The following is a 13,934-nucleotide window of genomic DNA, read 5'->3' on the forward strand; positions in this document are numbered from 1 at the left end:
TAACACATTTATTACTGAATTGTCAGACAACCAGGCAGAGGATGAGGACGTCCTAAGAGATCCACGTCAAAGTTTAACAATACTAGCACTGTGGAGACGTTAAGACGTCCATTGAGTCTCTCCTTTAATCCAATTACACTTCAGTCTTTCGGCCTCGCTCTGTGAGCACCTGATATCTTCGTAACTCATGAGTCACTCATCACTGTGTTTTATTTTTCCAGCCATAATTCTGCACAAACATGAAGCCAGAACCCAGAAGTCACCCAACCTGTGACTGTGATGTTTCAGGTAATCAGTAAACAAGCAGCTTTGTTGGAAAAGCTGACAGACTGCGATTCAATGCTTCTATCTTTACACAGCAAATCTTTTTCTTTCACTTCGTGGTCTAAAATTAAAACTATCTCCCTGAAGAATCTCACTCTCTGCCAATCATATGCGGTTAAAAAAACATTTGCACCATAAATAATACATAATCCCTTGCAAATCCCCTCTCTTCTTTTTTATCTCAATCTGTCACTCGCTTATTCCTGGGCTTCCCCAGTTCCGTTTCCCTCAGCACCTTGTCTCTTCTCCAATCCGGCATATTTCTATCCCATGCCCTTCTTTTCTCTGTTCTTTTCTTTTCATCGCTTTCTGCTCCTCTCTAAAACTCATAATTCCCTCTCCTACCGCCTGCTTTTCCTCACTAATCTCATTCCCTTCTGCTTTCACACCTACACATGGCAACCCCACCTTCTCTTTAACATCAAACCCCATCTCTTTCCTTCATTTTCCCCCTTGCATTTCTCGTCTTCAGCCCTATAACCCTCACACTAAGCTCCCTTTTCCTCTGTAACTGGGTTCATCCGTCACTTGTTTCCTGTTTTTTTTCCCTTGTAACCTTCCCTAACTTTTCCTCTGTGTCTCTCCCCTACTTTACATTTCCTTAACTTTCCTCCTCTTTATCTTCCCACCATGAATTCCTCATCATCTCTTTCGTGTTTCTCTCGCTCTCTCTGTGCTATCTCTACAGCAAGGGGCCTGTTTATTTCCATCTCTCCCCTTCAGAAATGTGATTTGTTCTGCAGCTCAGGCTCGCAGTATAATCATCCAGCTTTGTCCGGGCGGGCGAGAGAGAGAAGGAGCAGGGGAAAAAAGGAAAGGCGGGAGTGAAAAGGACACGCAAAAAGCGAATGGAGGAGAAAATGGACTGAACATCCATCTCTTGTCTCTTTGTTCCACTCGTCTAATTACATCCATGTTCTTGCTTTTCTATATTCTCTCTCTTCTCTCTCTTTTTTCCTTATTCTAACGCTGAACTGTACAAAATAAAGAGTTTGTTGAACTTAAAATAATGAAGGACATGCAAATGGATTTCTTGAATGCATTTACTTAATTATTATACATAATTATTTTAAGCAAGCGTCTTGACTGAACTGCTGTGACTTAAAATCTGACATCATTGTAATAATTGGCTATTTAGACAAAGTTCACAAAGTAATCTTTCCCTCATTAAATAGTTTTACACAAAGAACTAAACAGACAGAGCAAAATACTCCAGACATTTCAGTTGCCGAATAAAAACTTTTATTTTATATGGAGCAGGTTTACCTGCGGGCCACCATTTGAGATCACATGACTAGCTAAATAATGCTCAATTTAGTCCTGCAACCTCTCTGCTACTGGACACTTTTACTTGTGAAAACAAATCTGCTACATCCACACCACTAGGTGTCAGTATAAGCCCAAAACAACATCATTAGTAAAAAGTTACTGTTTCAAGTTTATGTATCAATGCTAAACATTTCCTTCAGTTTCTTTAATCCATGCAATATTGAGTGAAGGTCACAAAGAGTAAAGTGCTAAATGGAAAATTTCACATGGGAACAAACTCGAAAACTAATTTTTCTATTCTTCTGTTATGCTTTGACTTTTCTTACCTTAGAATGAGCCATTTCTATCTACATATTACATACTCATTATACAGTAGCTCTAAACGGACAAACTGCTCTACAGAGCGTGTTTGCTTGACTGGCTACTCTCTGCTGTCTCAGACGACATTTTTGTTCTGTGTTGGCCACCGTAGCTTCTCTATATTGCAATTTGCAATCTCACCACTAGATGCCACTAAAATTTACACACTGCACCTTTAAAGAGATAGTTTACCCAAAAATGTCAATGTTGAGTGAAAAGATGATACTGAAAGATGCTATTTTTCCATACAATGAAAGTCAATGGGGTCTAATGTTGCTTGGACCCCAACATACTTAAAAATGTCTTCTACTGTAGCACAGTAAGCCATAAAGGTTTGGAACAGCGTAAGAGTGAGTCAATTATGACAATTTTCGTTTTTTGAGAACTATTCCTTTAGAACAAAGTAAGTAAACCAAGAAAATCTTTGGTTATTGTCATAAGTATTTACTTGTAAAGTGTGTCCTGAAGCTCCAAACATTTTTTTTTCCTTCAGCATTTTATTTTCTGTTTATGATGTTTATTCTTTCTTTCCCTGTTCCATCGTTCCATCACTCCGGTTCACCCTTATCTCATCCTCTCACCGTAACCGCTGCGCTCTCTTTCTTTTGACCTTCATGTTTTACACTCCTCTGTTCTATCACCATATTTCAGTCATATCACTCTCTCCTCATTCCATTTCATCCCTCTCTTTCTCCCTCGAACCATCCATTTATTCTGTCCCTGATATCCTCGGTTTCTTTATGTGTGTGTGGACATTTCTGCATTTTCAGAACAGTGCGGACACCCCTGCACGTTCCTGACATTCTGTTTCAAAGCTCTGCAGAGACATTTACAGTCATTCATAACAAAGGGGGCTTACAGGAAATTTACAGGGCAATTACACCAGGCTAGCCTGTGAGAGTTAGCCTACGGCCAACGCAGAAATCCAGACCTTCACAATTCCTCACATACACACACTCATCCTGTCAACCTGGCTCACATTCCCAGCAGCATCTCACATTCAACTGCAAAAAAAAGAAAAAAAAAAATGCTTTATTGGCGAGAATTACATAACAGCATATTCTGCCAGGGCTAAAGACCCATTCTTTATCTCTCTCTCTCTCTCTCTCTCCCCCTCTCACTCACTCTCACACACACACAGAGAATGGCTTTTTGTTGCTGAGATTATGAATATACAGCGGGGTTCAAATGTCTGAGACCACTGAAATTGCTTCTATTTAGCATTTTTCTAATTTAATACTTTTCCCCCCACTACAAATTATATTATCAGTATAATGGTTTGAGTGAAATGTTGAAATGAAAAATTAATTTAATGACTTTCAGAATGTCTAAGTATTTGTATGACCCACTTAGGCTTTAGTGACAGCAGCACTGAGGCTGCATGAACTCCACAAGTTTGAATAAAACCTGATGATCATGTTCTCCAGAATGATCCAAAGAGCTTTCTTCACTGGATGAACATCAGATGGTCTGTACAAAGGAGTCACATGACCAATGTTACTAATTTATTTGATTAGTGATGTAGAAATAGAGCAGAATCAGAAATATTTCACTAATATTCAAATTTTGGTCGATACCAATAAGCTGATCATTATTTTCATGTTATGGTAGGTGACCAATAAATGGCATATTTTAAAATCTATACTACAAATAACATAGAAAACAGACTTTTTTAGTATGGACTTTTGCTCTTGCCGACAATGAGGCCCAGCAGCCCAAATGTGATGTTTTTTTAAAAGGCAGAGGAAAACAAGCAAGAGAAGTCTGAGGAATAGACAGACTGTCATCTCAAGCTGAGGTAGTGAGTCACCGAGAACAGGAACAACAATGTCCTTGCTAAGCAAAAGTACACATACTCAGGGAAAAACAGCAATTACACCATAAAATGGCCAATCTCAGTTTTCCTTGAGGTTTCTCTTGAATGCGTGTTCTCTTTAACTGTAAAAGTCCCAGAGCGAATTTGAGGTTATCCTCCATAAAGCCTCTGTCATATCTCCTTCTTTCATTCTTGCCTTTCTGTGTCCCTACAGAGTCTGTATTCTTGCTCGTTTCGTCCCGTTCTCCTCACTGTTACACTGCCGTTTCCTTCCTCCCCAGTGTTCTGCTCATTTTAATGGTTGTATTAACAATTCCCTCTCAACTTCAGGCTCTTGTTTTACCACTGTCCTCTCTTCCTTTCTTTCTACAAGACTGTCTGTTCTCTGCTTAAGTTTTCCACATGCAATTACTCTTCTCTGCTTCTTTATCTTCCCCTTCCTATCTGCCGACCTTCATTTAATGAGTTATACAAGTTATATTTAAATAAATGAGAGCTTGCATGACTAATCATTTTACAGTCAATCAAGTAGTCAAATGTTTGCCTTATGTAAATAAGAGGTAGCACTAACTTTTTTTTTCTAATTTCCACTTTTCTTAAAATGACATCCATCATTTTGACAGATAGAATGCAAGAAAACCATTTGTCCATAGTGCATCAGTTTTCCCATCAAATAGGACAAATAAACAAATAAATAAATAGGAAATTATTTTCTTCTTAATAAATTCATGTTGAACGTGCAACTGTACACGTGAGAACTCACTCCTCCATGGTGAATAAATCGTTATCCAAAAGCATGAGTTTATCACTGAGGAGCAGTGTCCCCATCAGAAACAATTACTGTCCGAATAGGGCTGTAGTCTAAATCTGATCAATTTAAGAACATCTGACTGTCTGTATAAAGGAGTTCACATGCTAATATCAAAACATTTATTTGATTAGTGACCTAGAATTAGTGCATAATCTGAAATACTTCAAGGGGTTAATATTGAAATTGTGACACAAAAAAGATTATTATTACCATAAGAAAATAATTATTAATGTTATGGACGCTTAACAATAAATGGCTGATATTAAAATGATATACTATAAATGCAAGCGAATTTGGCTTCACAACAATTTTGACATTGGCTAAAGATTACATTTAACAGTGTTATTAAATTATTGGTATTTTAGAGAGTGTTAGATGATGGTAATGGTAATCTAAAGGTAAAAACAGGAAAAATGAACATGTTCACAATTAAACCTCCAAAAACATTATTTTGTTAATTGATCATTAAAGGGTTAGTTCACCTAAAAATTCTGTCATTAATTACTCACAGGTGTGTCGCTCCACACCTGTAAGACCTTCGTTCATCTTCGAAACACAAATCTGAAATCTGAGGGCTCGGTGAGGCCTCCATTAACAGCAAGATAATTAAGACTTTCAGATGCCCAGAAAGCTACTAAAGACATATTTAAAATAGTTCAAATAGTGACTACAGTGGTTCAACCTTAATGTTATGAAGCGACGAGAATACTTTTGGTGCACCAAAAAAAACTAAATAATGACTATTCAACAATATCTAGTGATGGGCAAATTCAAAACACTGCTTCATGAAGCTTCGAAGCTTTAGGAATCCTTTGTTTCGAATCAGTGGTTCGGAGCGTGTATCAAACTGCAAGTCACACCCCCCAGTGGTAAACCATTGAAATTTTGAAAAACTTACAATGTAATGAAGCCTCATTTACTGAAATCACGTGACTTTAGCAGATTGATACATGCTCCGAACCACTGATTCAAAACAAAAGATTTGAAAAGCTTCAAAGCTTCATGAAGCAGTATTTTGAAATCGCCCATCACTAGATATTGTTGAATAGTCATTATTTTGTTTTTGTTTTTGTTTTTTGACACACAAAAAGTATTCTCATCACTTCATAATATTAAGGTTGAACCACTGTAGTCACATGAACTGTTTTAAATATGTCTTTAGCTTTCTGGTCATCTGAAAGTGTTAATTATCTTTCTGGCAAAGCAGGCCTCACTGAGCCATCGGATTTTATCAAAAATATCTTAATTCGTGTTCCGAAGATGAATGAAGGTCTTACGGGTGTGGAACGACATGAGGGTGAGTAATTAATGACAATTTTCATTTTTGGGTGAACTAACCCTTTAAAGGGGCTATATGTAAGATTTTCACTTTAATAAAACGTAAAAATACCCCAATATGTTTGCAGATATTTAGGAAACATGCTAAATTCACCTACTTGTTTCTCAGAAAAACAATGCTACAGCCAGACATTCTACTTTGAAATGTGCATTCTGTGCCGGAATGTCTGTCTTTGTTTTGGTCTGTGCGAAACCGCGTGCTGTCAGTTTATCCAATAGTATTTCGACATCACAGGTTGCCAGTTGGCGGAAAACACAGCGTATTACAGCCATGGAAACCAGCAAACAAACTGGGTCAGAGAATCGCAGATTCTACCTGACCTAAAAAGCCTCTGCATCCATCTAAAAATCTCTATGAACGACAGCATATTAAAACACAAATAAATCAACTCATCATCTTACAGTGTGTAAGTCTCCTCAGCTTTCATTTTCAATTGCGCTCGCTCGTTGCGTGTCCTCAAGCTGGCAACCCGCATCTTTGAAGGAGGGGGCGGGGCAAACAATATTTTGAATTTGGACTGCAGTACCTATTTCGACCACTGGCTGTCATTTCTACATAGAGCCCCTTTAAGAAGCAAAGTGTTTGTCTAAAAGTTTGCAGCAATTTTGCAGTTTACATTTGGTCAATCCGATCAAGTACTGCACATCATGTCCCTCCACCCATCCTCACGTAGCTCCAAACTCATATGCCTTTTTTCTGCTGGAACACAAAAGGAGTCATTATCGAAATGTCAAATCTTTTCCATACAATGAAAATGTGGGTTGATCACTAGCTGTCAATCCTGCTGCAATTTTCTTTGCTTTATTTCAAAAGAGCTTATTAGGTCGGGATTTGAACCCGATGCCTTTGCATGCTAAACAATCTCTATTGTATGTTGCATTTACATATTCAACTGGTAATTTTTATACAATGCTTTATTAATGCATTTTCTCGCTTGGGGCACCAAATGAGTCAAGACTTCCACTAGTGCCCATTTAAAAAAGAGAAGGAAAAAAATGCGTGACACCACTATTTTCTATCTTTTTGTCTTTGGTCCACACTCCTCTCTGATCCCTCAATCATAAATCTGCCAGCTGTCTCTGCCTCCATTCTCCTCTCCCTGTATCCTCTTTTCTCTTCACATGCGCATCTCTTCACTCCTTCACATAAATTATCTTCCTCTAAGGCATAGTGAGAGAGAAGGACAGAGAGAAGTGTCTGAGGAGATGGGGACTGTCGAAAATAAAGAGAGAGGGAGAGGCCAAGACTGAGATGAGAAAGATGAAGAGAAATGAAAGTAGCTTCGAGTTTCATAAGGTTACAGACAGAGGAAGAAAGAATCATTTCAAGGTGCGCTGAAAAATTACGAGAGTGAGAAACGAGACAGATGGAGAAGTAAAGCAAGAAATGTGGAGACTCACGGCAGAGGGAGAGCAGAACGAGTGATCGCAGCAGGAGGGACGGAGTGGAGGAGAGGAGGAGAGATCGCTGGCCTGGTGTCATTGTGTATTGAGACTCGGTAGCTGATCAATGAGGCCTCTGTGGCTGATGACTGCACAATTCAGCACACGCTACACAGCAGACAGCTGAAACCGCAGCAAAATTACTACACTAAACACCAGTGCTCCTTAAGTGCAGGGTTAACAAAATCACTTTAGCTGCGTTTTAATCCTCAAGCAACTAATATCGCATGCGCTAATAACCAACCAAAGGCGGCTAATTAAAACAATCCGATCTCCACGTTCAAGAGTAAAAAAGAAACTCGTATCGTGTGGCAATTTCCACACTTAATTTTACCGTCTAACCACTTATTAGCACTCAAAAACCAAGCTTGAATGTTACAAACACTAATGGAGTAGTCCTTTTAGATAATATCATACTTGTTATGCAGAAGGCTGTTGCGTTTATATCTGAAACGGTATCCGGCTAACCACATCACAAAAGCTTTCGCTTATGAAATTCTTGTTTTTCTCCTCACACCTTGTCTGGTTTTGCGAGTTTGTTTTTCTTTTTTGTGATGAGGCAGAGCATGCTGAGATTCACATCGTCATTTTATGCACCTCTGTGCCAGTAAGACACCGTGATACAGCAAACATAGTCTGGTTTGCTGAAACGATCATAAATCAACACGCTATCTAATCTGCCAACTGTTTTCACCAGATTCGAAATGAGTGTTTAAACTGAAAGAAATTAAACAACCATATTTGCACAACACAACAACGGATGCAGCGCTAAACGATATGTTTTGTGTTCTAGAAGCAATTCTATAACCAATCCAACATGGAATTGGAATTGAGATTGAAATATTAAAAGGTTCTACTCTAAAACACTGAAAACGACGTACAGTAAGCTCAAAAATCCAGCTTGATCCCCAACAAAGAGCTATGTGTTATTACACCATGTGCCTCTGCACAGGTGTCTTAAAGCCCAGAACAGCAGATCATACTAGTGTTCTAAGCACACCGTAATACTGAGCACAGCCAGGATCCTCACCAACACACACACAGTGATTGGCAGGGCTGATATTCGCTGTGTGGGAGCACAACTCCAGATCTGAGCCTCAGGTAACTGCCTGATTCCATTCGATTTTCCCTAAAGAAGTCACGCAACTTCCCTACTTCCACCAAGGTTTGGTCAAAGTTAATCCATCTCTCCTCTCCTTTCTTCCTTCTCTCTCTTTCTTGATCTATCCTTTGATGAATGGTCCTTTAATTCCTTCAAGTTTAGTTTCTTTTCTTTCACGTATTCCACTTGTAGTCCAAAACGGCTTAAATAATCTGCTTGATGTTTGTATAACCTCTCTTGGAACTGCACAGACAAAATTTGGGAGGAGAATCATTTTATACTTGAGTGTGTGCGTACTGGCAGATGCATATCCCACATATCGTTATTTTGGTAAAGGGCAGGGGAGGGTATGAGTCCACAATAGCACTCATTCAGAAAGCAAAACAGTCAGTCAGTCAGTGAGCTTCACTGTCTTTCAGTCTCAAGTCTACAGTTGGTTGTGTTTTGCTAAGCTCTATGGGTCATTAGCTTCTTTCTGATCTGTCTTTATCTGTGTGGCACACAGAGAGTGTTCACCAGGTCACGAGGGGCTGTTCTAAATGAATGAGTCTTATTCTGTGATGTGCTGTACATTCTGTATTATACTACACTATGTTCGCATAAATGCATGAGTCTGTGTGTATTCATGTATGAACAGTATCCAGTGTGTGCACAGGGGACTATGGGAGAGGAAACCAAGATTGAGTGAATGTTGTACAAACTAGTCAATTAGTAGATTAATTAAAAGAAATTCAACTCAGTCTCTGCATTCTGTGCTATTCCACCTTGGTCCACAAAATAAAAAAAATAAAAATAAATATCCATCCACCTATCAGCCTATCCATCCACTCATCAATCCATCCATCCACCTACTGTATCCACCCATCCATATCCACCTATCTATCCATCCATTCGCCCATCGATCCATCCATCCACCCATCATCCAACCATCCACCTATCCTCCCACACCTCCATCCACCTACCTACCAACCTACCCACCCATGCATCCATCCACCTACTGTATCCACCCATCCATATCCACCTATCTATCCATTCATTCGCCCATCGATCCATCCATCCACCCATCATCCAACCATCCACCTATCCTCCCACACCTCCATCCACCTACCTACCAACCTACCCACCATCATCCACCTACTGTATCCACCCATCCATATCCACCTATCTATCCATTCATTCGCCCATCGATCCATCCATCCACCCATCATCCAACCATCCACCTATCCTCCCACACCTCCATCCACCTACCTACCAACCTACCCACCATCATCCACCTACTGTATCCACCCATCCATATCCACCTATCTATCCATTCATTCGCCCATCAATCCATCCATCCACCCATCATCCAACCATCCACCTATCCTCCCACACCTCCATCCACCTACCTACCAACCTACCCACCCATGCATCCATCCACCTACCCACCCAACTACCCATCCATCCAACTATCCATCACCTACATGCAGTATATCCACCTTATATACCCACCTACCTATCCATAACCAACCAAATCTCCATCCACCTACTCATCCATCCATCCATCCATCCATCACTCTAAAAAATGCTGGGTTAAAAACAACCCAAGTTGGATTGAAAATGGACAAACCTAGCGGTTGGGTTAAATGTTTGCTCAAGGTGCTGCGGGCAATTTTATTAAACCCAGCAATTGTTTAAAAATTAAAATGAACCCAAAAAAGGTTGTAAATAAAAAAAAATAAAAAAAAGACATAATTACGAGAGGAAACAATAATGAAAAGCAATTTAATAAATGATAAGCAATTTAATAAATGTTTATTGTTTAATTATTATTCATGAAACCTATTAATAAATGTTAATTTCCAACATATTTTTGGGTTCTTTTTAAGCAAGCAATACAGTATTTTACAGCGAGTTAAATAAAACAACCAATCGCTGGGTTTGTCGATTTTTATTTTTTTTTTGACTTGGATTGTTTTTAACCCAGCATTTTTAGAGTGATCCATCCATCCATCCATCCATATCTACCTATCCATCCATCCATCTAAAAAGTTTGAAACCTAAAAGGCATTTTTAACTTCTTATAAAACAGGGATGGGCAACTTCAGCCCTGGAGGGCCACTGCCCAGCAGAGTTTAGCTCCAACCCTAATCAAACACACCTGAACCAGCTAATCAAGGTCTTCAGGATTAGTAGAAAGCTATAGGCAAGTGAGTTTTTATCAGGGATGGAGATAAACTCTGCAGGACACTGGCCCTCCAGGACCGGAGTTGCCCATCCCTGTTATAAAACAATGTGTTCACTGCACACCCCTGGAAAACACTAACCCACCAACTAGTTTATTGCTATTCTGGATGACTCCTACATCTCTACTCAGTCAAGTCCATCTGTATTAAAAAAAAGTCACTTTTCTTGAAGCATAGATGTCATTTAATTTCATCTTCTTGCCCTTATTACACTCTATTACTGCTGATGCGGCCGTGTGTGTATTCATTACAGTTGTGTGCAGCATGAAAGTGTAAGTGTCTACAGTCCATTTTCCAGTTCCTCTATCCTCATTTGCATCCCAATCATTTTTTTTTTTTTTCCATTGGCACCACAACAGACCAAATGTTGCTAAAGCACTTAAGGGACATGAGTTAACAGTTGCATGAGGGTAATGTTTAAAACTCACACATGATACACACTCTGACTGCTTGTGATACCATAGACATTAAAGCACTTAAAACTTAATCCAGCACCAACGGTTCGGTCCAGGAAAGCCTGAGGCTGCAGGTGGGAAGGTGGGAGTCCGTGGGTGCAGGAATCCTGGTGCATCAGCAGAAAAGGTGCAGGATATTTTTAATGCGCTGATCCTATGTTCTGCTTATCACAGATTAAATTTGCGTTTTGTCCTTCAGGCTATGTAATAATGCGTGTGGGTGGGGGAGTGGTGAATTTAAGTCTCTTGGAGGAGAAGGAGGGCGTAGAGTAAGAGCGAGAGAGAGTGAAACGAGTGTGCATGGCCCTGAGAGTGTGTATGGAAGACTTTCTTGGCACTCTTTCTCTCTCTCTTTCCTTCTGAGTCTTGTTGTTTGTTAGTGCCAGGCTTTTATGCCAAGCCGGCAGCCATTACTCAATCAGACAGCTTCCTGTGAGCTCTTCTCATTAAAACCTCACACGAACTCTAAACCTATGAGCACAATTATCACCCTTTATACAAACACACGCGCAAACCCGGAGGCGCACGCACACAGTCAACTCGCAACGAAAACACAGACAAAACCGAAATCCGAGTCCTGCCAAAGTCTCAGTTTGTGGGGCGCACTTGGAGACTAACTAACCCTAGTCACCCTCCACACAGGCTGTTTACAGCACTGAACAGCTAATATGCTCCACTCAGGGCAACAACACTATAACACCCAGTTTGAACCGAACGCTCTGAACCGTTTCTATTATAATGAAGCTGTCAACACTGAAGCTTTTACTGAAAAAAATTCTGATGAGTTGCAGAGCTGCTCCAGCCACTTTATTATCTCTGTCAGAAATAAAATAAAATTTTCTTTCAAAAATCATGTGCTTATGAATATTTTGCTAGGAACTGTATTACTAATGTATGTTCAGACCATAACGTCAAATCCAACTTGATGTTTATGGTCTCAGTTCCTAAAAAAAAAAAAAAAAGATCAGATTACATAATTTATAATCAGACACATATAGTGATGAATAGCATTTTAAAATAAATAATCTCTACCATTTAAAAGTCAGGGGTCTAAAAGATAGTTTAATGTTTTTGAAAGAAATCTCTTATGCTCACCAAGGCTGCTTTTAATATTGTGAAATATTACAATTTAAAATAATAGTTTTCTATTTTAATGTATTTTCTATTTTAAGTCTTTAGTCTTCAGTGTCACATGATCCTTCAGAAATCATTCTAATATGCTGGTTTGGTGCTCAAGAAACATTTCTTATTATGATTAATGTTGAAAATGGTTGTGCTGCTTAATTTTGTGGAAACATCTTTTTTAAGTTTTTCTGATAAATAGAAAGTTCAAGGAAACAGCATTTATTTGAAATCTATTTTTTTAACAATTTAAAAGTTTTTACTGTAACTTTTGATCAACTGAATGCATCCTTGGTGAGCAAATGTATTCATTTCTTTAAAAACAAATCATACTTACCCCAAACTTTTGAATGGAAATAAATAAATACAAAAATATAAAAAGTGCAAAGTGCTGCACAGGGACTTCCGAAGTCAGAGACACGAATCAGCGACTCATTTCTGTTCCAACCAATTCATTTACATGATCCGGCCAAATGAACTGATTCACTAAAATGAATTGGATTGATTATCATTTGATCATTGCTCACTAGGCTGTAAAGCTGAATGCGTGATACCGTCTGACAAATATGATATAGCTGTTTTGACACGCTTCACCGCTACTCATTCCCTAGTAGCTTGTTACTGGAAAAGCAACATTATTAATATGATAAATTGCTTGTGATGTTCCTCATTTGTAAGTTTGTTCAGATAAAACATCTGCTAAATGACTAAATGTACTGTAAATATAAGCTACTCTGCCTTGCAACATCAAAATGTGGTATCCATGCCAACACTAAAACTGATCAAATTTATTGTTTTGATAAATATTCAATTGATATTTTATATTAGTTGTCACATAGAAGACAAATCAAAGTCTAAGAGACCTTATTTGGGTGGTAACGGTTGTGTTTGTCCTTTCACTCAAGTACGGTCAAGTTAGCAATGCTACTTTCAGCTGGTAACTCACCAAAATCGTAAGTACACACACCTTCAGAGATACAAACGCACTCAAATAAAATTGGTCAACAGTAAGCGTGTTCTTGCAGGTTCTGAGAGCGCCGTCTTGTGCTGTTTCTCACCGGGATCAGAGTCTATTGAGCAGTGCTGTATGTTGTTTATCAAAAGAAACAGGAGAGTGGGAACGTGATCATCACACTGTTTTCTTCATCCCTTCTCATCTTGTCCCCATTCTGCCAGTTATCTATCAGCCCACAAAGGAACTATTTCTTTCCATATGATAACATAATCTTCCTTTTCTGTTCGTCTCTGAATAGCATCCTTTAGTGGCTCTTTATCAACACAGTGTTTCTCTCTCTCTCTCTGACTTCTTAGGCTGTCGCTCTGTCTCTTTCTTTCTAAATAACTCAATTTTTTTTTTCCTTCTGTGCCAGTGACCTTACAGCAGGGCTTTGAACCTTGCTCTTTCTTCCTCCCTCTCCATCATTCTCTCATTCTCTCCCTCACGCTCTCTCTTTCTCTCTCTCTCTAGAGGAAAATCACACACTCATCAGTTTTCCCCGCTTGGCTCTTGACGAGCAAAGTCGCAAGGAGAATATTAATGGACTTCAGCAACCAATTAACACCTAACTCACATAACAACCTTTTACACAAGCCAGCATGCTGGGAAAAGAAGGAGAGAGGGCAACAGAGAGAGAGAGCGAGAGCGCACGAGACAAAAAAGAAGCAGTTT

The 13,934-nt window shown here is 39.2% G+C and overlaps 1 protein-coding gene across 4 annotated transcripts in view; it reads right to left on the bottom strand.

Annotated features, from left to right (window-relative positions):
• Positions 1-13,934, bottom strand: part of cadm4 (cell adhesion molecule 4) — a 155,598-nt gene that overhangs the window by 40,565 nt on the left and 101,099 nt on the right. For 2 of the 4 annotated variants that reach the window (XM_048154220.1, XM_048154217.1), the window contains exon 1: positions 7,320-8,713. The exons of the other annotated variants lie outside the window; for them this stretch is intronic. In XM_048154220.1, coding sequence (XP_048010177.1) covers positions 7,320-7,401 — 82 coding nt within the window. In that variant the 5' untranslated portion in view covers positions 7,402-8,713. Of the gene's footprint in view, positions 1-7,319; positions 8,714-13,934 lie in introns of those variants that run through there. 4 annotated transcript variants of the gene reach the window in all.

This window comes from Megalobrama amblycephala, linkage group LG13, assembly GCF_018812025.1.
Source record: "Megalobrama amblycephala isolate DHTTF-2021 linkage group LG13, ASM1881202v1, whole genome shotgun sequence".
NCBI classification, from domain to species: Eukaryota; Metazoa; Chordata; class Actinopteri; order Cypriniformes; family Xenocyprididae; genus Megalobrama; species Megalobrama amblycephala.